We start from the raw sequence: 27,374 nt of genomic DNA, 5'->3' as shown, positions 1-27,374 counted from the left end.
CCGAAATCCATCGTTTCATGCACACTAAAGAGAAGTACAGTTGGGGGAAAATGTCATTTTATTGGTCACAATCAAAACTGATAGATGATTGCATTATCATCTAAAACACACAGTGTGTGTGTTACGTGCATTCTCTGTTCGATTCTCATGCAAGAAGCAGCCGAAGAATAATACAATTCTTTGTGAGTTTGTCGACTGAGGGCGCTAACCATTCTTAACGACCGTAGTATGTGCACCGTTGCATTCGACGTAGACGTCATTCAAGATGTTCAGAAACAACCAACATTATTGGTGGATCAATCTGCCTCAAGGATAAAATATGTTTTAAAAATCGAGGGAAAATGGCAAACAAACAGAATAGGATCAATTTTCGTAGGTAAAAATCCATTAGACAAACTTGGCGATGTCCGACTTGGTATATCGAGAGTACGAGCAACATTTGTGTACATAAACCACCAATGACAGATGGCGTTAGATGCGGATCCGGGTCTAGCTCTCTTGAGGTCTACTAACCTTGACCATAGAACATTTACAAACATCTGTTGATCTTCACATCCATATTAATCAGTTAATTTGAATGAATATCGCCATGACAATGTAACCACTCCAACCAATCCATTGGTAGCCTACAGTTCATTTGAACTCGGAAAGGCCGAACACACAAGAACCTAAGATTTAGTGCAATATGTGGTATTTATATGGCAACACAGATGAGTTTGATTTGATCTTACAACGTAACGGTGTGATTGTATTGTTTATGCTTTGTGTATGTTGTTTCATTTGCAACAAGATTACTTCGTCAGTGATTCACTGGGCATTTGTGAATACCATTGGTCCCATAAAACATTCTTGTGGTTGGCGAAAGCGGGTACAAGTAGCTGGTCTAGAGTCACGGGAACAGACTGAGGGTATTTTCTGTTTGGAATTTTTTTTTGGGGGGGGGGGTGGAATTGCAGATTTTTAACTTAAGGACAAAGTTTGGATGCTCAGTTGATGGAAAATAAATTCTCAGACAACACAAAAACATCTTTTTCTTTAGCTAACAGATTGGCCTGTTAACACAAAAAAAAAGATTTTGCAAAGTAGAACAAACAGGCATGCAGATTTCTTTTGAACCCTTACAAAGAAGGGTATGTTTCATTATATACCAAATCTTGTACCACTGGTCATGAAACATATCTACAACAAAGCTCCAAAATTAATGCTCTTGTAAACTGACCTTGAACTTCCCAAAAAGTGTTACACTGAGTGCTTATTGCTGACAAAATTAGCATGTGAATCGATGAAACAAATAGGCGAATGTGCTGGTAGAAAGAACATTAATATACAAAGGAGCAGGATCATAAAGAAGAATAAGGCAATAAAGATCCATGCAACATTATAATGATGTACTAGTGGCATGTGTCCCATTAAACTTTATTTTAATATTTGTAGGCCTATTGCAAGTTTTTAGGCTTTTTTTTTTAATGCTGATGCAAATTCCATGGTCTACTGATGAGCAAAACCGTGACGCCACCTTGCTGAAGATTAACAACTGCTTCAGTAACAAAAGTTTCCAGAATTTGTTTTTTTCCTCTTCAGATTATGTGCAAATTGAGCTTAATCTGAGGTTCAAAAACTCATGTGCCTTAGCAAATACAAACATTTGAATTGCTGATGAAGTGCACTTGCAAAACAAGGGGCGTGTCCCATTATTATATACAGTCCATAGGGACACTGGCATAAAATATGCTAGTGTTAAATTCACATCAAAATTACAGATATACCCCATGATCTCGCAACCATAATCTCCATACTTTAATGTTTGTACATGCTGACATGCTACATTTCTGGTACTGAGGACACCTTCCTGACCTGACATTTTATTTGGAGGGGGTTCGGGGGGGGGGGGGGGAGCAAGTGAGCACTTTTGAACTTACATGTGGGATTGACATGATATGATATGATATGGGCAGTATGCGTACTCAGCTACTTACAGTAGAGATGGGTATGGGTTGTTATTCGTTTGTTGCTTCTCTCATTAATACACACTATATTATCACAAGAGCACTGAATTTTTAAGGCCCTCTGATGCAAAAGCGACAGCAAGAAAGAAGTTGGATAAGATAGTTGGATAGTGGGTGGTAAGTCACACATCAGGCATCATCAAAACAGGAAATAACAAGGATAGTATTTTGATTGTCATGAAGATCACAATTATAACTACTATAACTATTTGATTAAAGTTGGCACTGAAAGTTATGTTCCAATTGTGATTTTGACAATGGTTTAGAATTTGAATACCTACAGTTCTAATTCTAAAAAAAAAAATGAAACCACTGTTTCATGAAAGAAAAACTTAAGAAATTATTTGAAGTACCACTGAACAATTTGAGTTTTTGCTCCTATTTTTGAATTTCGCATCAGGAGATGTGAGCTGGCAGGGCAGTAGCAAGCTTGGTGGAAGGGGAGGGTCGTTTTTACCATAAAGTGGACCTTTTCATGTCTAATAAACAGTTGATTCCCATGGAAATACACATTTGGGTAAAACGCAAATCTCAATTGGAGGTAACAGTGGACCTGCGGTGTTGCCCGACTGCAAACGCCAGGTTTTGCCCTCACACGTGTGATTTTAATTTGATAAGCACTGTACACTCAAACCTGTTCAGGAGCTTGTAAGAAGAACAACAATGTTTACTTGGGTTGGACTTGAACCAACAACCTGCTTACTAGCGCAGAAATCTTACCACTCAACAACTGAACTTGCCTACATTGACTAGACAGTTTAAATCTGATATGGCAACAGGTACCACAATAAGCCTGATGATACTGATGATGTCACACTTTGTTTACGTGTGTGCTTTCTTATGGGAGCCTGGTGGGGACGACGGTTTTGTTGCCCCATAAAAAAAGGCCTACTGATATCTTGTACCAAATATTAATTTTAAAATTAAAGTTACTTCATTTGTTATGCAATTTTGTTAAGTAATTTTACATCAAGAAAAAGAAAAAAACAAGCATATAAACGGACACAAATTTCCGACATTTGAATATCATGATATGCACTGATGATGCTGAATTGCCTAACAGGCTAAGGGTGTATTTTATGACCCTTTGTTAAAACGATGTTGGCTTTGCAAAACCATACGTTCTGTGGCAGTAATAAAAAAAAATTGACAAGGAGATCTAAAACCAATCCATATGAACCATCTCTTACAAGCACCACTAGAGTTTATGTTTTTGTTTCCCACAAGAGCGATTTAGAAGGCAGTAAACAGCAATTTTGATACAGGAGGAAAACGTATGCCATTATAATGGCTACTTATTCTGGCTGTGCTAGCCATATCAACTGCTGTAATGAGACAAATACTGCTGTGCTGTAATAAACTTGGTTCAGTCAAGCTGGCATAACAAGCATTTAAATTTAAAAACTGTGGTTGTGCGAGGAAATAGGTGAGGCAATCAACAAGGCTTTTAAGGAGAGTAGATTTCAAAACTTCTGCTGATATTCACAATTTGATGATGAACATCAAATTTTTGGCAGTAAAAAAAAATAACAAAATACTAAGACGTATTTAGCAAAGCCAATATGACCATGGTATCAGATAGGATCAAAAGGTTTGCATGGTGAAGTCAGCTATGGGCTCCGTGCACACAAGCACCCCTTCAACGGCCAGATAAGGAGAGTTGGGGGGGGGACCTAGACTGGTTCCCGGTCCATCCACTGCGTATTTCGAATGTTTCAAAGTTGTTGGGGCGTGGATTAGTCTGGGAGACCATCGCAAGTTAAATTTGAATGTATTCACGTACTGACGACGCTTGATGCTCACACGAAGAAGCTGTGGCTATAAATAGCTTTGGCATATTCAGGAAGTCCACTACAGTAAAGTACGCACATGCTGTGTGTCCTGTTGCGTCCACTACTACTCTCTTACTTCAAGTGAAAACCAGGGACCAAAGGAATTACAGTAAAAAACTCATCAAGTATTGCTGCAGAGGAAACTAAATCTAGATTCAATTTTACTCTAAATCCTCCACTCCTCAGTTTCAGTTCAAGTAAATGTTACTTGAACAGAGTGCATATATTCATTCTTTGAAATTAAGAGAGTAAAACTGAGTTTGCAGTTGAACCATGTGAAAGAAATGTCCTTTATGAGTCTGTGTGGACCTGAGATCTGGCAAAAACTCTTCCCTTTTGGAATTTGGACATTCCGTTCTTGACGATAGACAGAGCAAATGTTGAGTTTCCAACCGTGTCGTCTCAGAACCACACAAACGCACAAAAGAGCGTTCGTTTTACATTGTGTAACTGCAACCTTCCCCCTATTGATGAGTATCTTTTACGCATCACTCGTATACAATTATTGTAATTCTACCTTTGCCCAATTTTTTGTTGGTGTTCTATCAAGTATCTTTAAAAACCTATTTTCATTCTGTTTTATTTGTTGACTGTTCATTCACTGTAACAGCAGGACTTTTAAATGCCATTTTCTCAAAACTTACTTTTACTTCAACTCACTTTCAATGTAATTTTCTTGAAAACTCAAATGTCATATACCATTAGAAAAATCTTGTTCTGCAGAATCCAGATATCCTTCAACTTTGATTCTTTTGAACTTACTACTCCCAAATGTTATAGATAAAAATGTGACATTTACACATTTAAACATTGAATGAAAACAATTCTAAATCAGTTTACAGATTTTCCAAAACATTTGATCAACATCCGAATTATCAAAAAGGGACCTACGTTCACGCGATATTCCTTTGAGTTAAACATACCTACCGGTAGTACAAATAATTAAGGACACTTTCAAACCTACCTAATTTACAAAAACACTTGTTCTGCAGAAACCAGATATACAAATATCTCAATTCTGAAAAAGTCCTACTTTATGCTGATGTTGTGGCGACAGGTCACTACTGGGTGGAAACATTCTTCATACAAGTAAGAATACAAGACTGGAAATATGCAGAGAAGGTGTAAGTTGGGCTGCACTGTAGGACAATTTGCACTACACAAACTACCCATGTGCAAGCAAACATATACCGTCACCCTTTGCAACGCTAATCAGTCCAATAAAGAATACATGTTTCATGGATAAAGGGCTGGTGACAACTTTGGCATAGCGTTGTAATGAAAATTGTCACAAATCACCAAAAGTCCATGACCAGTCAATCACAAATCCTTATGTCTCCAGGCAAGTCACAAGCCATTCAAATGAGATGTAACAATGACATTCCTTTGTCGTGGTTCAATCCCTGTTACTCGCGATCGCAACCTGACTTGTGATCGACTAGATTACAAGTTAGCTTTGGCACAGCTGAGCAAAATGCCATGAACAATTCCCCACACTCACAATGGCGACAGATAATCCTGACCCTCAAGGAGCTTCACGTGGAAACTGGAACAGAGATGAAATGACTCCCACATTTGGATGGAAACTTTGAACTCATCAAAAATGTTGACTTTTCCCATTTTTCTAAACAGGAATTAAGAGTCTGAAATGTTCCTACAAGTATATACTGCTTCCATCCTTAGGCCAAAACCTACAGTTTTAGGAGCCTTGCTGTAAGTTCTGGTCAGGCATTGTCTTGGGCTGAGCTAAAGAGAACGTCCCTGGGATTTACCTGGACTTTGGACAGGTGAAGGTGGCTACTTCTGAAGTTCACAATCACTTTCATTCTTTGTAGTGAAACGTCGGCAGTGGGTAACGTCTTTTGGAAAGAGCCAGACCTGGTCATGAAATGAATGGAAGTGGTCAGTCGGCATAGAAAATAAACCCAGGAAGATCAGATGATATTGATGCTATACAAATAATGAACAGTCCCACATACTTGGCCTGGGGAAACGCTGTTGTCATGGTGCTGTCCAATGGCAACCAACTTGTAGCCAATCACAGCAGGGGTTACATTCCTCCTGGTCTGACATACGGCACACATGATTGGCTGGTAGCAGCACTGATCTTTTTCACTCCAGTGAGCATTCAGAGCAAAATCTGAAGAAAATTACAGAATGAAAATACATTTATGTATTTAAAATATCTAAAACATTTTTAAGAAAAAAAAAGAGACAAAAAAAAAGGAAAAACAAAAGTTAGTCAACAACAAAAGACGACAACGATGACGACGAAGGCGGCGACAACGACGAAGATGACGACAAATGTGGAGTTATTGTCAAAAACAAATTAATATGAAATGTGTACTGTGTAACCAGCATGAGGTTTGGAGATAAAAATCAAGCCAGTTTCTCTCTCTAGTTCATGAACTAGTCCAAGAGTATATGTCCAAATGTCTGCATGTCCTAAGAGTTTTGCCAACAATGACATATGGAAGTGAAACTTGGACTCTAAGCAAAGAAATGGAGAGCAAACTTCATACTTCTCAAAGAAGTATGGAAAGGATGCTGACTGGTTACAGTAGGAGGGATCAGAACACAACTGGATGGATCAGAGACCTGACAAAGGTAAATGATGAGATGATAACAGCAAAAAGAAATAAATTGAGATGGGCAGGACACCTGGCAAGAAAAGAGGATGAAAGATGGAGATGACTTACAACAGAATGGCAACCACTAAACGGAAGAGAGGGAGACCTTGGTCTAGATGGAGAGACGACCTGGTGGTGGAAACAGGGACAACAGCCTGCACGAGACATACCAGGGACAGAGAGAAATGGCGTGATATGGAAAGGCCTTTGCCCAGCAGTGGGACGATACAGGCTGATGATGATGATGATGATGCTGACACACAGCAAAACTATCACTTGAACTCAAAAAGTTGAGCCTCAAGTTTCTAAAATCATTTTTTTTCCTTTTGGAATAATACATGTTTGTCGCAATATTCAGAGACCATTTGGAAATTTGATTTTGCTGTAATGCAACAGTAACCTATTTCTCCGGACTTCTAGAAACAGTGCATTGGAACACAGACTGACTACCGCCCTTTCCAGAATTTGAGACTCTGAGGAGAGGCACATTTGGCATGTGATTTGTGACATGTCCTGATCATCTAGACGTGAGAGACCAATTAGGCATAAATGCTTTTCCTCCCCCGTCAGGCAGAGACATTACGGGAGTAATATTGCCGGGGAAAGGAACAGCCTCATAAAGACAATGGGCAATTACAGCCGCGGTGATGGGGCATGTTGGCGTGTGGCTACATCAAGGTGGCACGTGTCGGTATATTTCACCTTGCCTGCTATGGTCACAGGTGAGCGGGCTAATTGGCATTGAGACCATTAGTATGTTTGCCCGCTGTTATGCAGACAGACAAGATGGCGCCTTGGACTGGCACCTTAGGTTTGTTATTACACTGCACCCTGGTACCTAGACCAGGTTAAGTCTGCAGGTTACTAACCATACAAGCAGTGCTGCTGAGCTGTGCTGCTACCGACACCAATACTGCTATTCCCACCATAAACTGCCATTGTATTTTACCTTCATGATTAACAAATGAAACGATGCAAATGAGATATTTTGGCATTTGCCTTCGGAGTGACGGCAACCATCAAGCCAAGTAGACAACCCTTTTTCCCCAATGCTTACCTCTTTGGAATTTCGTAAGATAGAGCACTACCATATCCTACATGGAGTGCACGCTAGCAACCCCTATGCTTCAAATGGTTTTAATTAATTAAAGCCACACTGACATTGAATTATGGCAGTAATACGAAGGTCACTTTTTTATATCGTATTGTATTGTAGCCGCTTTGTAAGATCTCGGGTGAACTGAACCAAACTATTCTATCCATTTGTAAAGTGATATAAAAAATTCACGAAAAATAAACCCTTTTTGTTTCTGTTTGATGACCGGATGTTTCGGGATAAAATTGAGAATATGCAACCCTCCTGCTGTCTAAACATTCACAGACAGTAAAAAAATCAATCCTGTTCCCCTGCCATGCCTTTTACACAGGCTAGTCATCAACAGTCCGATCATATTTCCAGTAAGCACTGTGACTTGTCAAATTCAGTCAACAGAAAAAAGCAGGCAAGTGGTTGGCACAGCTGGCTTATTAATCCCCTACAGTATCAAGAAACATGAACAGTCACAGCCAATCAATCCTGCTTTATGTAGGCAGGGAGCACTCAACTGTTAAAATAGTCACTTGACTGATTTTGACTGAAAGGACAACTTTGCACAGAATGCATGTTTGTATAGGAGGGTTAATTAGCAGCTATTTAAACCCCTGACTTGAAATTAGAACATAGAAAAATTGGGTAGTTATTGTTTGGATTTAATAAGGATAAAAGAAAAAGAAAAGTTACACTCAAAAGGACATGATCATTTGAACTTGTTCGACAAAACTGCGATCCTCATAAAAAGCTTGCCATCAGTTAGTTCACACAAAACACAATTCTGCATCAAAAAGTTATCTCACTACAAATAGTATTATTTTGTAATTAACATTGTGTTTTTGAAACAGATGTTACAGTCTTTAAAAAAAATTCAACATTATCAGGGATGACAATGTAATAAAAGCCTACACTATAAAGAGAGGATTTATGGAAGGCTGCAGTACCTATCCACTGCTGAGTGTGAACATGGTATAATTTAACTGACCTACTTTTTGGTGCCTATTAAAATGACACAAAGTTCAGTCCTTATCCCTTTGATATGGAACTTACTGTTAGGAGACTGAAATTAGTAGGAAGATTTTAACCCATTTTAACATTAATATCATCCACAATTAATTAAAAGGACGTCGCCACCTTAATCCACAATTAACTCTGTGCTCTTCTGGATGCAACCTCTGTCATTAAGCCAAAATAATAGTATCTGTGTAATTTCATTGGCGCTGGCACTGGGGTGATGGAATATTGTCAGAGGCAACCATCAACTATCAGGGGCACGATTTTGTTGCCAGTAACAGAGACCTTGAGCATGACGATGAACCATCAATTTAAATTTCAATTAAATATGCAATACTTCCTATGCTTTAGACGATGTGTTGTACAAACTAAGACCTTGGCTTTGGGGTCTTGGGGAATAAGCTTGACCGCAATGGCATGGGAGGATGCTGGATAGTCTCTGGCAACTTCACTGGCCAGAAGGGCAGATATTTCTGTGTTGACACTTGAAGGGGATATGTTAATTGGATGGAATAATTTTGCCAAAAAAATGGAAGTATTCACAGAGATTGCTAGCCTGAAGGCCGGTTTAAATTCGGTCACGCGATGATGACCATCCGACAGTGATGGTTGTTGGCCGCTAAGCCCTTTTTTTTTTTACAGTTTATAGTCGTCTCTCGATAGTTGTTAACATACGTGCATCATACGCACTACATGCACACAATTCAACTGTAAAATATTAAGATCACGCATTGCTACTGCTGAACCAAACATTCCTCTTTTGTTTCTGGCTGTGGCAGTTGTTGTTTGATGTTTAATTTTATCAATGTCCTATACCCTAAAAATAAAAGTAAATACATTGAAAATATTACATAAATAAATAAATAAATAAATAAATAAATAACAGATGTTTAATGTTGATTTCTGATGTTTTGCCCTTTCAGCATCAGGTAGAAATTTGCTTTCATGAATTAATGACAAGAAAATTTTGAAAAATATGTTTTCCATAAATTTTTGATTCTGTTATCAGGCTGCCAAATAGTAAAATGCCCGTAAATTGCTTTACAAAAACGCGGTCATTACTTTTTACAGATCAGGCAGTCCTATTGGTTTAATAATGAAAATGAGGTCATCAACCCTGTCAAAATTCAATTATTTGAATTCTGTAGTGATGTCAGCGACAACTATAAACCGCGTGGAAGATTTTTCAGTTGCATGACCATTGTGACCGACTGCAAACAGCTTTAATATCATCCTTTTTTTGCAGTGAAACCCACTCCTAACGTCTGATATATAATGCCATGCATAGTGCAATCTTCCTGAGAAACAAAACACAAAGGCTGTTCATTGGTTTATTGTCGTCAAAAAACTCCAATTTTTTTCTGCGGCCAAAAATTTTGGGCAATATTTTTTGAAAAAAAAAATTTGAGCCCCCCACCAAACCAAATCCTGGGTGCGCCACTGAGATGACTGGGAGACACTCAAACGCGTTGCCAATGATGCCTGATGCTCACGCGTAAACGCTGTAGCTTCATTCACATTAAACTTTGTGCATAATTTGCTCAATTCGCGCCCACGTGATGTGTCCCGTGCACAGAGCCCATAGACTAAAAGATGACATGGTTACAATCTGACCCGAATTGATTTAATTTGTTTGTATTGACTCCATATCTATGACTCAATTCAATCACTTCATATCTACCAACAACTATCACTTTATACATGTACTTTACTGCATGCATGGCAAGGTGCACCAAGAATCAACAAGTGGCTGACCAATTGTTACTTGAACAAACTTGCTCTTGGATGTAGGCACTTTATATGAAGAAACAGAATTAATTCAAAACTAAAGATCTGTACCACTGAATTATTGAACATGAAAACAGATATAACACAAGGGTAAATTTTCTCAGCAATTGTCGCACTTGAACAAAGACACCAAAATTCACAACAACACTTCAAAAGTATAAAAAAACTCATGCACTGCTCTTTTGAATGTGTTAATTTATTGGCCATCGGAACTGCTTTTTGGTCGTGCCGACATGTATGAGCTTCAAAGCTTGCCGCACTGCCAAAGAGATCACACATCAAAGTCACCGCTCATTACAAAACAAGGCTATTGCATGCAACACTGACACAAAGATGCCGGCTCCCTTTGAAATAACGTGTTCAAGTTTACATGGTATCCTTTTTTAATGGTATCAAAGGCACCCTGCAAAGTATTTACTTCAGACAAAACTTTACTTTTTCACCCTCTTCCGCCAACAGCACTGGTCATGCATAACATGTAAAAGGGGGCCTTGGGTTAATAAAGACCATTAATATCGTTGGGCAGAATGGCTCGATTGTTGGAGACCGACAAAGGTGTTTTCTGGGTTTTAACTGGGTTTGCCACAAAAGATTTCTGGCGGTGTCTCTGACTGCAACACTTAGTTCCGCTTGCCGCTACTACGATGATGTGTGAGCCGACACATCCAACCTGACAACAAGGTAAATATGATTTGGGGTTGGTAATCATTTCATCGACTGTTCTGCATAAATTAGGTTAGTGCCAAGGGAAGGTGAATAAACTGTGACAAAATAGTTGAACTGTTTCCCTCCAATGTTTTTAAAAGCAAACTTTGAATTATGTGAATGAGAGAAAGTACAAATTTGAACTGAAAAAGGGTGAACTGTAAACACTGCGCAGAAAAAAGTCCTTCAAAATGTTCAAGCATGTAATAAATGATTGTTTGGGTTTATTTCCTACATGTTAATTAAATTTGTGCTGATTTGGTTGATTGTTTTAGATGATTTGAGAACAGCCTACTGCTAGATAAACCGGCATACAATACGTGCAGGGCTAGGACATTCTTCAACTCGTATTTATAAATATCTTGCAACAATCAATGCATATTTATTTTGTTCAAAGCAGTCAGTCTGGCTCAGTCAGTCAGTGTGTCCTTACCATCAAAAGGGATCAGCATGTCATTACCAAAAATCCTTAATTAAGCTTGTTCATACTAATAACAACAGGAGCTTGAAAATGCTGGGGTGTTAGTTTACGGAAAGGATGGACTGACCCACTTGAACTATTGTAAGGGATATTGGTTGATATTTCTACAATGTTCTTTTCATATCTGGTTCACTAGCCCAAACAAAATACAGGAACAATGGGCTCCCCAACAAACGAAGAGTTAGCACCCTGACGCTCACGCGAAGAGTCTCTGGATTTGTGCACACTAAGAAATTGCGTACTTCGCACCGTACGTGCATGCGCAAACATGTGTGCGCAAGTGGTGTGTCCCCCCTCCCCCACTGGAGCTTTCAAAAGTGGTATAATATAAAAGCACCAGCTGCTGTTCATGTGCTGAGCCTATTATGACCTATGCGCTGTTTTTCTTGGAGGCATACATGCACTTCATGCATTCATAACCATTACTATGCACTACTGTGTTTTGTTCCAAACAACATTACCAGGGCCGTTTGTTTACAGGAAAACCTGTTCTTTGATACTTGTCAAAAGTCTGGAGAACTCCAGCTGAAAACGGTATGTATTGAAATCAGCAGTCAGTTTATGTACTCAAAATACTGTTAATCAGTTTCAGTTGATCAGTTGGTTTCGGGTAGTAGAACAAGTAAAATGGAACCGGATACCGGATGCCACGGTTGGTTCTTTGCGGCACGTTCATGGAATCAACAACTTCCATCTACTCGGCTTCATGATGCTGCTTGAAAAGTCTTCAAACAGGTGCCTTGCCCTATGTTATCAAAGTTTGCTTTGTCGAGGATAAATTGCTTTGCCCTTCAAATGAAGGAATTTAAGAACCAATAACCATAGAAACAAACCAGGAAAACAAAATCTGCCACTGCAGTTCACGGTTGCCTTATTTCAACACCATCCATTTCCTGTGCTTAAAAAAACTGCTACATGTAGTTCAAAACAGCCCACATCTGGAACGGAGCCAGGGGATGCCTGATTGGTGCTAGGAGTCAACTACCTGGTAAACAAATGGTTCGCAATCAATGGAGCAAAAGAGTGCTCATCAAACCAAATCATATTACAAATTTCTGCTTGTGTGCCTCTTACTGGGATTTCGCTTGATCGGCTTTATTGTCTCCTGTTTGAAACTGGTATTGTATTTAACTGTGACATCAAATCCTTTTATGAGGGGAAAACGACTCTGAAACTTGTAAGGAATTGTTAAATTCAAAGACAGAGTATTAGGCTTTTTTTGTTCAAATGCTCATTCTCTGACCACACATGTTGCCATCTGTACCATTCTGCATGTATCTAATGCAGAAAATCCACAACCAGATTTTCAAATTGAAAAACAAAGTTTCTGTCTCAAAATTTACCATTTGGAAGTCTTTGTCTTCTTCTTACCAAGGACATGTATGGCTGCCAGAATACCTTTTGAATATTCAAACTGAAAAAATTGTTGTGAATCATCTCTCAAAAACCTTCATGTGATATTTCCAATATTTTCCTGGGAATAATCAGTATTATTCTATCCCTCTTGAAATAAGAATGTCTTTACATTACCTAAATGATGAACATTGTCTATTTTCTATCATGTTGCACATGTTCTTACATTTGGGGTATTCATGAATTAGTCAAGTTGCGACATTGTTAATGTTAGTGAAGGGTGATTGAGTACATGCATGCAACTTTCTTTCCAGTGTGCTACCAACATCGGTTTTATTAAACCTGTGGCCACAAGATTAGGCTATGTGTACAGGGTGACCCCCAAAAATGCAACCCTAAAACATTCACCTTTTACAAAAAAAAGGGATCGGTGCATTTTTAAGTTTTGGATACAAGGTTAAAGCTGAGAGCTTTTTCTTTCAAATACTGAAAATATCATGAAAATAGCACCTTGGGTTGCTGAGAAAATGCCAATTATGAAAAAGTAGTCATTTTTCATCCTGTACAAAAAAGTACCACGGTAAGGGATTTTCACTGTACCTATTTGTGCATCCCTGACCCTTACAAGTTCTGGAGATATAGACCTTTATGCACCTTTATTGTGATGTCACCTGACATGTGATGACGTCAATGTTCGACACACACAACTACTGGTGCTGGTCTAAGTGTGTGCCAGGTATAAAGACAATCGGATTTTAATGCCCAAAGTGCCTGGAACAAACAACATGTACAAATGTTATGGGCAAAATGACTGAGAAAAAAAAAAAATCTAAAAGAATACAAAGGCTGTGACATCACAAAAAAACCGCACACACACAAAAGCAATACCTTGTAGCCGGAAAAGCTAAAAAAAAAAAAAAAAAAAAAAATACATTGCCCCAAACACCCTGTGTTACACAATGCACTTAAATTCTGAAATCAGCTAGAGAGTGCAAAATATGGACTCCACCATGTGCTTAAAATAATACCTTCCTGTCACGGTGAAAACAAGGTAAGGCAAGCCTAGTATAAAACACATAAAGTCAGAGCACATAATATTCTATCCAAATGATTCAGTATGGCTATTAACTGGAAGACTTGTCATGCATCCACGAAGTGGTCAGTTTCTTTCAGGACAATTACCAATATGTGGTCTGCCTTTCTTGTTGGGTTGTGAATGGCCATCACTTTATTAAATAACTAGACCACTACTTTGATATTCCACAAAACAACAGGGTGTTTCCGCAATGGCTGTCCAAAGCTATGGCTATATCCATTGTCAGCTTGTTCTACATACTGCAGTGGTCATTGTTGAGAAGCAATAGCTCTAGACAAGAAATTCAGACAGAGACTTTAAATACAATGTCATCTTGATCACAACCATTTTTGAAAAAGATGTTTAAAAAAATTGACGCATAAACCAGGCTTCACTTCACTCTACAGGGCAAAGAAACACAACAGATATATATCAATATTAGGTTTTGCCCATCAGATATATTTAACAATTGTTGACTGCTGTGATGTGGGATATGACATTTTTAACACCCGAGGGGTGCATAGCACCCGAGGCAAAAGTGCCCTGTGGGGGTTCAAAATATCATATCCCACATCACAGCAGTCAACAATTGTTTTGTTAAATCGTGCCAATAACTCAAACAGATAAATGGTTACAACTTACTTTTGTGCGAGAAATAAATTAAATCAGTGTTATGTATTCTTTGATAACTGAAGGCTTTGGTGTCCTGCCCGACATGAGATTAAGTGTTTGATGTTGCATTTCTCATCGCGCGAAGCTAGCACGCCGGCAGGTTTCCACACGTGCATGCAATGGGCGCAATGAATGCAGTGCGATATCACCCTCAGTGTGTGACATGCATTTTTTTTGTCAAGACACGTGGCCGTCCTAAACCAATGACCAATTACAGTATCCAAGCACACGATATAACAAATGTTATCATTATATCTATCTTAGATACTGTAATTTCATTGGTGTAGAATGGTCATGTATCAAGTTTCAAATTCATTCAACGTCATTCAAATACTGCTACACATCATCTCCAACACAATGGTACAAGGCATCAAATGTGCAGGGTGTGCCCCGCGCACAGCATGTCATGCCCATCAAGAACACTCACAGGCTACACTGCGCTGCATCAATGTTAAATACATTGAATCAGTGCATAACAGACAACTTTGATCTTTTAGACTTGTTTATTAGCATGATATAACCAAACAACTATTGACTGCTGTGCTGTGGAATCCTTTATGAAGAATAGTAACCACTGCTTCACCTCATGTGCCATGGATTCTAGATCACAGCAGTCTGGTTAATAGTAAAGCTCATGCACATGGTTTATTTCACTGAGTTAAATATGTTGAAACATCGCAGTTGGATCTCCGATGAAATCACTATACGAAAATCCACAGGATTATTATCCACTAATTTAATTTTAAATTGGCACCAAAAAAAACGTAAATTTCAACAAGAGCTGTATCACAAAAACGTGTGCAGATTACAAGATACTCTACTGGCAGCATATGGTCTATGAAAAAGCTGTTGGCATGTCGAAGAAAATGGACCTTTTTAGATTTAATTATCTATTGGCCGGTTTTCGGCAGTGACAAATGAATCAAAGCTGTCATCTAAGAACAATGCGGTAGAAGCAGGAGACGAGCAACCAGTTTGTATTCACTTCATTTTGTTTTTGAAGGCTTGGAGCATTGGGAGAAGTCCCACTCACCCGTCGCTCTCCTCTCTTTTATTCCCTCTCCATCCCTCTAGAACGTGACTGGCCACAGTTTGGCGTAAGTCCTCCCATAGTATCCCCAGACATTGTCCTGACAATTGATGGTAATAATGACCGGGGGTCCCATTGTACTGGGAGCCATTTGCCCGCGCTGGACCATTGAGTTCCTGGCGGCAGTGAACATGACAAAAGCCATGAGGGACCCTAGTGGCCCATCACAGACTGAAGGCAGATGCACTTTCACTATTACCATTATCAATTTCGTTTTGTTTTTTTTCCCCCTTATTGTAAGCTGATGGAAGGATTAAAGAAAGCGGCCGGCCGGCCGATACCCACTCAGGAAGTCAGCCCCCTTGTGTCGTCAGGACAAGGTCTCACACTATATACCGCAGTCTCCTGTTAAAGTGACTGCACTTTCCATAATGGATACAGGCGTCAGAAGGTGATACACTGGTCCTCATCTCACCCCCCCCCCAACACACTCCGCCATTTCTCCCAGGCGGCACGTTTCAGGGGTCTATGGTGCAGGTACCGACACACTACATGTCTAAGGTAATGACCCATGACCAACCCCCGAGGGAATGTATCCATTGTAACAGCCAGGCCACACAATTACCTACAATGGGCAAATTTCCATGCATGAAATACAGCTTTTCTGAAACGCTCAAACTCAGAAAAGCAGCAAAAAGGCAAGGGATTTAGACATAATAAAAAGGAAAATTGAATAAGTAAAAACGACAGACTTCAAAGATAGACTGCAAATGCAGTGATACAAAGTGCTAGTTGAGTAAAAACTAGAATTAGGAGTGATTAGATCATCAAACAGGCACGAGTCTGGTGACAGTAATGGAGGTTATATCCGGGGTGGGCTGTGGGCCACCCTCCCATCACTACATCGCTCCACTACACAAAGGCCTAACAGCAAAAACCTCATCAAGGCACATCATAAATGGGCCGTATATGTAGCAGGAAATCATCACAACAATAACGTCCCTCCTACAAACTACCCAGACAGTCAACTACCACATACATTTCTCACGGTGAACCTAAACCAGAAAAAAAAACCTGAAATAATTAAGAGATGAGGGATCACAAACTGCAAGCGTTGGAAGTAAAAGGTTTCGTTTCATTTTTTTTTTCTCTCTCTCTCTATCTCTCTCCAAGCTGGGAGTGATTATTGGCACCACAGAACGGAAGTAGTTCTGTTAGATGGATTGCATCCTGCGTGAGGAGAAAGGAAACTACCACATCATCCGTCGACAAAATGGATGCAGACTGCCTCGTGGCAGTGACTGCGGCTACAAGAAAGAGCTCGTTTGCTGGTCATTAGGCTGATTACTTGATGGAGGCTCATATCCCCATATCCCCTTCCCTGATGGACGCTAGTAGACAAGTGCGGGGAAAAGACTGAAAGATGAGAAAAATAGGAAAAGAAGAATGGACGAGGAAATCCCAGCAAGGAATAATTATCATCAATTGTCATTATGCAACACATCTAGTGCCTGTAAGGGTTAATGCATCAGGAAAACCATTTTCAGATTTGGGTTTTGTCTTTTCACACACCCAGGGATGGAGGCTCATCAAATCTCTTTAACTGCCAAAAAATGTATCAGTGAGAAACTGCCACGCTAACGTCTGAAAAGGGGACAATATGTGTTTTATTTTTGGATTATAACACATAAAAGGAACCCATACAGATGTCAAAAAGATCAAAGAACATGACAAGTTGCCAGTTTTTTTTCCATTTGTAGCTCTCTGACTTTATAAAAAAGGCAGGTTATATGTATCTTTTACACATCATTTTCAGTAAACTGTCTCATAAACAAAACATTTTTACGTCAATAGAGTGGTGAATTCAATTATCACACTACATGTGTACAAAGGACAAATGTTGAAATAAAACTGCTCAGTACACGCAAAAAGTGCTGAGGGCACAAGTTTCTGATGGCAGAACAATTTCCACTTTTAAGAGCAGTAAGTTCAGAAAGGATAATGCTTACTTCGACAGCAGAATCCGTGTTACAGTGAAACAACATCAAAAATCTCCACACGTATGCAAGCATACATATACCTTGCAATACATTTTCGGTCAGCAGAATTGTTGTGACTTCATGTAGTTTCCAGCTACATTTTCATGTACAATGGAACATCACTATAATAAACACCTATACATCAAACATTCAGCTGTAACAAACAACCCCAGGGCTTTGGTTCCTGAATTCAATACAGAATTGTACCAACCATTGCCCAACTGGTGGCAAACAAGAACATGATACAAAACTAAATGTAGACGTGACTTTTTCAACCCTAGACCTCACAATCTACCAAAGTTTCCACAATTTTGAACTGTCACCTTCTTCCCTCCACTTGGGCCATGTCTCGAGTAGTGTGTCATTTACAAAAAGCTCCTGATAATTTCTGTGCCACCCCCACTTACAACAAGCCCCATTCCGCCAAGAAATAAAGTTAATATCAATAAAGCCCAGCCAATGGGGTCCAAATGACACATGGTCCGTTGCAGTGAGCAACGACCAATTATCCTTGGCTCAATTGCTCAATCCCCAAGTCAGCACTAATCCCATCCCTCCCCCTGTCTTTCAACCAAACGGGCCAGCACAGATGGAGGCAAGTAGTTCCCCCTTCACCTCCAAAGCCCCTCACAAATCGACTTTGGTGACAAAAACAATAAGTCATCATGGACTCATTTGGGCAGCCATTTGTGGGAATGACCAAGGGTGGCGTGACATGCTTGCCTGCACGGAGTGAGCAGTTTTCAGAGAAGACAGGCAGAGAATATTAGCCTCTCTCAAGGGGTACCCCAGAGGAAGACAAACAGGCCTAACGCGAGTGGTATTAATGATAATATACCTGCTAGGGGAGAGCCAAAGGGACAATTTTCCCTTGATGGGCTGCACTTTTCAATTTGAATAAGTTTGGCAGAAGATGGATTGAGGCTTAGACGCCGTATGACATCTTGACACGCATGCCACAGACTGCCTGTTAGATTTTCCCCCACGACATCTGCGCAGAGGCGCAAGTCTGCTGTGGCTTACCATGTGAGATGACTTGGAAGGTATTTTGTAAGCATTTTAACAATTCCGCTTCCAACACTGAGAATGCCATATCAATCAGTTGGGATTTAACAACATACATGTATAGCTTTGTGTCAAGATACAGAAAAACACAATATGACATGTGACTTAAATGCAAGGATCAATGCCACTCACAGTCATTTGCACAGAACTCAGAGCCAAAAAAAAGAAAGGAAAAACAGAGGCCAAAATATGACGAAAATGTACAGAGACCAAAGCAAAAGTCATTATCAAGTGAGATTTGAAGCAGAGCTCTCCAAAAAAGTTCAACATAGGGCAGTTTGTAAGACGCAGGAATCAAACAGGGGTTACCAACTCAAATGCCATACAATGTATGCTGTTTTGGTTGGTTCACAACTATTTTTGCTTTCTGTAAATTAAGTGTAATCTAAACAAGTGTGATTCTGGAAGAGAAAACCATCTGATAATTCCTAATCAATATTTAACAATATTCAAGGAAAGCTCAATTGATTACCAAGAAACTTGGTAGACATGGACACATGTTGCAATAATGAAGCAAGTACGAGTGAGAATTGTCCTTATTAGAACTGTGCACTGGAACCGGGTACCAGGATACCCGATTGTTAATGTCAGGAACCAGTTCCACATTATGGGATCGGGTACCAGTAATAACCAACTTTACAAATTACTTGGTAACTTCTCAGACAATGAAAAAGAAAGCTTCTGAATGTCATTTGTGGGGGATTTTAAAAATGAAAACCAGGCTACGTGGGAAAACAAAAAGTATATTTCATGATTATGACACTCGGGAAAGTTGCAGTTGTATCTTGCTGCAGTATTATTGTGCGGACCTTCATGAACAATCTGAACAGCAACTTGGGTTTGGGTTTTTTTTTAACAGGTACCCAGGTACACCTGGTTTTTTTTTTTTAATCAGGTACCCGGTTACCGTACTACCTGTAAATGCACACCCCTAGTCGTTATCCGTAGTTAGACCAACTTCACTTGAACAATGCTAGTCAACCACACTTGGAACAGTCTACAAGACAATTCAGGATCACGCCTTTCATTGTTGGTCACATCACTGGTTACCAATAGCTTTCATATCAATATGTACAGCAGGGAGCCAGGATCAAGATATTTGTTTTAATGATATCCAACCATCGTTGGACAAGAGACGTTTGCATCTTGATATGACCACGAGGGTGCAACATACATCAAGAACCAACAACTAGTCCACCAGTGGTCCTGAATCAAACTTGCCCATGTACTCTCTGCATAATAATTGAGGGTATTTTACACGTACACACTGACACATTGTGATTGGCTGGTGCCTTTTCACATCTGTGCATTCCCCTCATCAATCTATTTGCATCAGGGACACAAACAAGCAATGATTTTTGCATGTCATTATTGAGGACGAGCTAGCAGGGTGCATGGCATGTTCAGAAATGAGCTTTATGTTGGCTGGAATCTAGGCCAACATTCTTAGCCTATTTCTATGTACATACATGCATCTACAATGTACATATGCAATGAATAATGCAGATGAATGGAAAAAGATTGTGCAGTGAACGGTTAAAGCACTGTTTCCAGGAGAGCAAGTCAGACAGATAGAAACGAGAGAGTGATGGGCCAGTCAGTCATTTTTCTTCCCCGAGTCGGAGTGCTGCCAGACACTTCCATCCTCGTTATCCACACACCAACAACTCCGTGGCCTGCCATAGTGTTAATGAGCCTTCAATCCTTAATACCCACAGCTGAACGTGCCGATACTCAGTGATGGGGAAGGGGAAGGGTGGCATGGGGACAGGGGAAGCAGAGTACATTTTCTTGTGCCCAAGAGGTCACATTTTGCATAAATTTGTATGTTTTCCCCCCTGATATCACATGCTGAATTTTTTCACCTCAATGTGTCCATAGTAGTGCTGGGCGAGTACCCCGAGTACTCGCAAGTAGTGTTTGCTAATCACTGTTCTCGTGGTTTTTTATCTACTCGAGCTTCTTGTCCTGACACGAGTAGAAGTAGGTACTAGTGAGTAGCAATTTTGTTTTAAAAGTGCTGCCCTAACCACTTTGTGCGGTTTCTGCACCCGAACTTGTCTTTTGTCTTAATTCTCGCGAAATAAAAGAGTCACTACTGTACCTCCATCTGCTTCCTTGGGATTCCACTAGCTCTGTTAACAAATAAATGTTCAAGTAAAATGAGCCAAAGTTTTGCAAGGTAAGGGTATCTCAGTGCTGAAGAATGTGGTTTGTCTTTCACGCTGTTTATTCATAGTAACTTCCTTCTTAGAAATGTTTATGCCATATTTTCTGTATTTATGGGAATTTGGTAAACTACTCGCAAGTACTCAACTACTCGCGAGTAATTTCTCTACGAGTACTCGAGTAGGAAAATCCACTACTCGCCCAGGCCTAGTCTATAGTGTGGCCCCACAGAGGGATGCATCCTGCCACCAGGGTAAAAAACATCTGCAAAACATGAGTATCAAATTTAAAGGCCATCATGAAAACTATATACATGGAGGCCACCTACTAAATGTGGCCACTAGCCAATTTGTGACCACACACACATTAAGGCCAAGAGTCCCATGCAGTAAAGAAACTACATTTCGAAAAATGTGGCCATCAAATTGGTAAGGTAACACTGGCCTCACAACGTAATGTTGACTTGGATCATCAATCATTGGGTGAAACTATATGTAGCAAGTCTTAATGCTGTGGCTCCTTTACACAATAGATTTGATGGTGTTGCAAAGCAAGATCCACTGTTACTCAGTCACAAGCACCATAGACATGTACATCACATGAGATTTGGACTGGTTCCCTGTTTTTTTGGTATGCAACAGGTTCAGTCCACACCGGGTGCGATTTTACTACTGATAATTTCTGTTCCATACAAACTTTTGCACTAAAATCAAAACATGCGGAAAGATTCTTATAGTCAAGGTCAAATATGAACGCTGTTCTCAAGAAAGGCATGTTTTTGGAAATCCTGGCCTTGGCATCGTAGCTTTATCCCCCAGTTGGTTCAGGTGTCGACATGGCTCTCACTGGGGAGGTGTTAGTGCAGCACAAGGGGCTGTGCAAAATGCGGCCGGTGGCACGACGCTCGAATGCCAAATGGGATCCGGCGCGACGAAGCGTGCCAACAAAAGTGGCAGCCACGCAGCCGAGGTGTCGAGAGCAGGGAGCATCATCCCGCTGATATTAGGGACAGGACGATGCGTCATGTGGGAAACAGGGCGAAGGATGAGGGGGTAGCAGAGGGAAGGATGATAGCAATCGGAGGCTGGAAGGGGAGTGTGATGGAGATGATTCAGGAGCAGCCCGCACTTCTAAATGGGAACCAGGTGGTTCCCACCTCTGACACAGTATGATTACCGGTCACTGCAATTTTCAAGAAGCTAAAGGTTTTTTTATAATGGAGTGCGCTGACATCAGACGGCGTCAAGCCGAGGTGTTGGCGCAATCAAAATGTCTCTGAAGGTTTGCAACTACTTGTGGGACAGAAAGAAGGGGGGGGGGGGAGGGATCAAATGACTGGTCCAGGTCTGCAATTGTTATGTATTGATGATTCGGATCTATTATTGATATTTCTTGACTGAGCCAACAAAGTGCATGCAAGGGACTACGTATTAAATGTTCTTTATAATTTCCTGACAAACTACCATTCAAGTTTCAGAGCACCTTTGATTGGTTCACGTAGTGTTTCAACCTTCACGTTTACTGTTTTGTATCTTGACAGATGTTAAGAATTGTCAACCTTTTTATGCAAATCATACAATAAACAGTTAATAATAAGACTATGGACTCCTCTGCAATGATATTTTTGTTTCCCAAGGTGGGCCAATTATTGAATCAGCAAAGCAGAAAATATGAATCAGCAAAATCAGTTTGATACAAGTCATGAAGAATATACTTCACATCAAGTTTTGGCTGGTGTCTTTTTGGCTTAGCAATTTACTCAGCCAAAACATAGCTGAGCAAATTTGTACTCTCAGGAATTATTATGCCTTATCAGGACTCAGTCCAGATCTTTTTACCTCGTTGTGAACGCAGTGAGTTTTCTATCTCGGTTGAGATGTTTTTCAGGCCAGAGACGGCTGAGATGCGGTAGAACCTGCCATCAACCTGTGGGTGTTTTTCCCTCCCCTCTGCAGTATTGACTCTCTCCGGGCACTGACAGAACTTCCCCACAGCATGACTCAGTTTTCTTGTTCTTGAGTTGGTCAGCTTGGCCTGGCTGCCAAGGTAGGAAAAGCCTTTGATGGTTTTGCCGTCAGAGACACGGCTTACTTCTGGTGATATAAAAAAAAATGGAAAATGCAAGGAAAAGGACTTGTATTTTCAAAATTTCTTTTCGGAATGCATTGACCTTCGAAACAAAACTGAATGAAATACTTGAGTCTAGACTTAGAATAGAGTTCTATGCTGACCAATCTTTCATATTAGGCATCAGTTACAATTTAGGAGAATTGGTACTGTAGAACAACACAAACATGTTTTGAAGCCCCGTTTTGGGACTTTTAATAACCCTAGAAATTATGCTTGAGTCTATGAAACAATTTGCATGGTTCATTTGGCTGGAGAAGGGTTGTCATATTTTAAGATAACAATGGACAGCACATTTTAACTAATGCAAGAGCAACTTTGTAGAAGAAAAGAATTGAAAGTGCATGGTGTTTAACCATAACTATTTGTGCTTAGTTATGCCCCTAATGGTAAGAAATGCAAAGCGCAACTGTTGAAGGCCCCCTGAGCATCCTGCACACTCAGTTTTGTGTGTCTCTCTCTCACACAGATGCTACAGGTTCATACAGGTACGCTTCGGGTGTGTGCACATTCGTGCGAGAATTCGTCACACGTACTTCTTGCCATACGTGCTTGCAAACTTGTGCAAGCATGCCACGCAAGGGCGTAAATCCTGGGGGGATGGAGGGTATATATCCCCCCAACATTTTGACCAGGGGGATGAGCTATTGGATTACCCCCCCCCCCCCCCCCAGTTTTTCATGGTGAGAAACAAAAAATATGAGGATTTCGAGGTATTTTTGGAACTCAAATGTATTTAATAGTACTGAAAAAGGGAGGAAAAAGTACAAACCCTTTAAATGCGCTGTTTTGATGCACAGTTATTCTGGGATTTCATTTCAGGTTTTTCCCCTTACATTTGTATTGTCTGAGATTCAGGATCTTGTGCATCTTATTTCCAATCTCTTTTCTTCATGTTTCAGTTGGAACAACAATGGTTTACCTTCAATGCCCAATGCAAGACAGGTACAAATTGGATTTGAAAACAAAAAAATATGAAAAACAGAAACCACACACACACAAAAAGAAAATATAATAGCTCAATTTATCCAAAGTAAGAGCAGGGGTGAGTGGGTGGGGTGGAGGTGTTTAGGTGTGGGGAAGGAAGTTACAATAAGAAAATGATGCCTGCATACTGCTTTCTTTATGTGGTTAGGCCTTCATGTAGTAGTTCTGTACAATTTAATATTTCATTATTTTCACTTGGAATTGATCGAATATATGAATATTTGAACATTAACATTAAGGTGAAAAAAGAAGAGTATAATGTGTGTATTGATATATTTATTTGACGTAGCTGACTAATGGATAATTATTTGACAGTTATAATGATTTAAATAAAAACTGAAGTTTTAAAATCATACCTGTAAATTTGACTGTTAAAATTTGGCATTTAACTAGGAATAAAACCCCTCAACTTAAATGCATACCACTAAAGTTACATCAGATATTTTTCATCATCTTCTCGAGAACCGCTCACATTTTCTGAATATTCCATGTAATAAAATGCAATTTGGATATTCGGTAACTTATTAAATATTCAATATATTCGGCTCAGCCCTTATGCAGTACATTTAAATTTGTAAAATTTTTGCAACAATATGTTTTGTGTATTGCTCTATAAGAGAATGAAACAATTTTGTGTGTGCCTGTGCACAAGTGGTGATGGGCAGTTCGTTGCATAATGGATCAACTGGATGCAGAATGCCGTATTGTATACAACCAAAGGTCAGGCTAGAATTAGCATGCTAGCATCCAGAACAGACACGTTGGTGTATGGTCTACAACCAAAGGTCCGGCTAGAATTAGCATGCTAGCGTCCAGAGCCAGACACGTTGGCGTCTGCCGGCCTGTGACAAACCATCCGAGCGGTGGTATTTTAGTCGGCTTCAACCTTCCCCAAAACCCTCATAAAAAAAGTGGAATGACTATGGCAAGCACAGCCAACAGATGGTGGCTAAGCTAGATGCATGGGATATCAATTTTTCCTCTTTCCTGTGGATCCCCCAAAAGATGGTGTGAGCGTTACGGCGGGAGGCAGTTGGGATATCTGCTGTTGTTTCTCTGGCATATTTCAGCGCTTATGTGCGGGTGGGAATCACACACTGTCAGTGAGATCATGTATGTGATCCATCGCTCCTCTGCCCAAAGTCCATGAAAATTAATGAGTGTGAATATATAAATGTTTATGAGGGGGGTAGGGCATAGCACAATATGCAGAGGAGCGGGGCAAAAGTGCCTTCATTATTATGCAAGCAAGCAGGGACGCAAGGGATCTAAAGAGATTTTTGGCGAGTATTATCGGCCAAACGTGGGCAAAAGTACAGTCAACTGTCACCAAAAGCTCCATTTGGGGCCAAAATACAAACATGCATCTTTGATGTATACACGTACATCAAGGATTTTACCATAAGGGCACTCATTTGTAATTCTTTGGTTCTCATTTCGAACCAACCCCATTTTGAGCTCAGGACCCCAAACCACAATGTTAGTGAGCTAGTCAACACATCTTGCCAACAACTGACTTAATATTTTGCTGAGTGATATCAACTCATGATAAACTCTTTACAATAAAAGAGAGACAATACACACTTTGCATCATTTGATTTAGCCATCTAAATGGGTGCAACTGCAAATTGTTGTCTTCAGATGTATATTTTTTGTTTACCGACCAACCCTACTTCAGAGGCAATAAAAAGGAGAATCATAGAAATAAAAAAAGGACACCCTAAGAAAGTGGAGAAGCAAGATAGGTTTGTTTCGGAGGTGACACTTCTGTATCTAGAATAGTTTTGAATACAATGTCAATAATGGCATTGTTTTGGGAACAAATTTATAATTTTGATTTGTCAAAATAACGTTACAAACAAAAAATTAAAGAGATCCTATATAAGTAGAAGCAATTTTTAACCCAATATTTCACATCTGGAAGTCACTGGAAATAGTTACAAACTTTAAACACTTATGTTTACATCCACACTGAGGAATGTAAACACTATACAGCAGGCCTCAGGTCAGCCTGCAAGTTGCTTGTGCCGCGACGAACCAATGGCACAGTGGGTTTTCTCCTCCCATAACACAAATGATCTTCTTCCACATCTGTCCACGTCTGTTATAAAACTGTTCCGCAAGCTAAATAAAATGAGATGATCTGGACGAGTGCAGGACATCATAACTCCACACAGGTCAACTGCGATTGATTCCTACCTGTTGCGAAAAGTTTCCTTTGAGGTGCAGAAGTTAAAACTTTTCTACTTTTTGTGTTGTTTTCTACTTTTTTTGTTTGTTTTGTGCCAACTGATGTCAGTGAAAAAAAAAATCGGCAACGGATATGTTTCCAACGGTCGTAGCTCAGCAGCAGCTTGATCCTGAAAAGTCAGTAGCAAAATGTTCTGTGTCGTCGCATGGTCAACCTGCAGGTGGCTTAAAGCATACTCGGAAGCTGCGGCCAACCGAATTGTGTTCATGCATGAGCTATGACAGCAGCCATGTGACATGTTTGGTCATGTGACATGTTGGGGCTGAGCTACTGATACATTTGACAAAGTTTGGTTGAAATCGGTCAAAATAGGTAGGAGCAATAGACAATGTCAACGTTTGTTACCATCTAACTAACTAACTAACTAACAGGCTAATAGAGAGACAGGATGATTTGATGAGCTGGTATCCAGCAGCTAAGAAATAGAACAATGTGGAAGACATCACTGAACCATAAAATGAGCATAACGCTCTTGTTGCTTGTGGTTAAGTTGACGTGCAGCTGTACTGATTTGGGCATTTGAGGAGGGCGGGGGTGGATTGGTAAGTAGCAACACTATTTTAATGACCAGAGAGCTGCTAAAGTCTCAAAAAGTACTCAAGAAGGGAATAACATACAGGCCAGTGTAAAAAGTTAAACTCTTTGCCTATGGAATTCTATGGAGATGTCTCCAGAAGGCATAGTTTTGAACCGATACAGATTCTGTTGCCTTCTAATGCCAAATTAATTGGGCATTAGAAGGAAATTGGCAGTTTCTGATGCATGAAAGCTTTGCTGAGCTTTGAAGCAAATAATTTTGTTTGCTAAACTTTTTTCTGCAGTCGATCCCTATATGTTTTGTTCTGAAAAAAAAAAGGTCAAGTATTGTGCATTTTTAAACGTCCTCAAATGACCCCTAGATGACATTTGATCTCCATTTTTGGAAGACTTGTGATGAACCCCCACCCAAGGATCACTCTATCTAAGTTTAATTGAAATCCATCAAATTCTGTAGACAAAGAAACGCTTGAAGCATATTTGAACAATGACCTCTAATGACCCCTACGTGACCTTTGAATTC

The 27,374-nt window shown here is 39.9% G+C and overlaps 1 protein-coding gene across 1 annotated transcript in view; it reads right to left on the bottom strand.

Annotated features, from left to right (window-relative positions):
* Nucleotides 1-1,384: 1,384 nt before the first annotated feature.
* Nucleotides 1,385-27,374, bottom strand: part of LOC119726834 (Fanconi anemia group J protein homolog) — a 65,459-nt gene continuing 39,469 nt past the window's right edge. The window contains exons 31-33 of the mRNA XM_038198690.1: nt 22,788-23,042; nt 5,818-5,978; nt 1,385-5,716 (exon numbers count right to left, since the gene is read on the bottom strand). Coding sequence (XP_038054618.1) covers nt 5,636-5,716; nt 5,818-5,978; nt 22,788-23,042 — 497 coding nt within the window. The 3' untranslated portion in view covers nt 1,385-5,635. The remainder of the gene's footprint in view (nt 5,717-5,817; nt 5,979-22,787; nt 23,043-27,374) is intronic.

This window comes from Patiria miniata, unplaced genomic scaffold, assembly GCF_015706575.1.
Source record: "Patiria miniata isolate m_02_andy unplaced genomic scaffold, ASM1570657v1 HiC_scaffold_2, whole genome shotgun sequence".
Classification (NCBI taxonomy): Eukaryota; Metazoa; Echinodermata; class Asteroidea; order Valvatida; family Asterinidae; genus Patiria; species Patiria miniata.
Note: the sequence above shows the minus strand (reverse complement) of the source record. Positions and strands in the feature narration are given on the sequence as shown.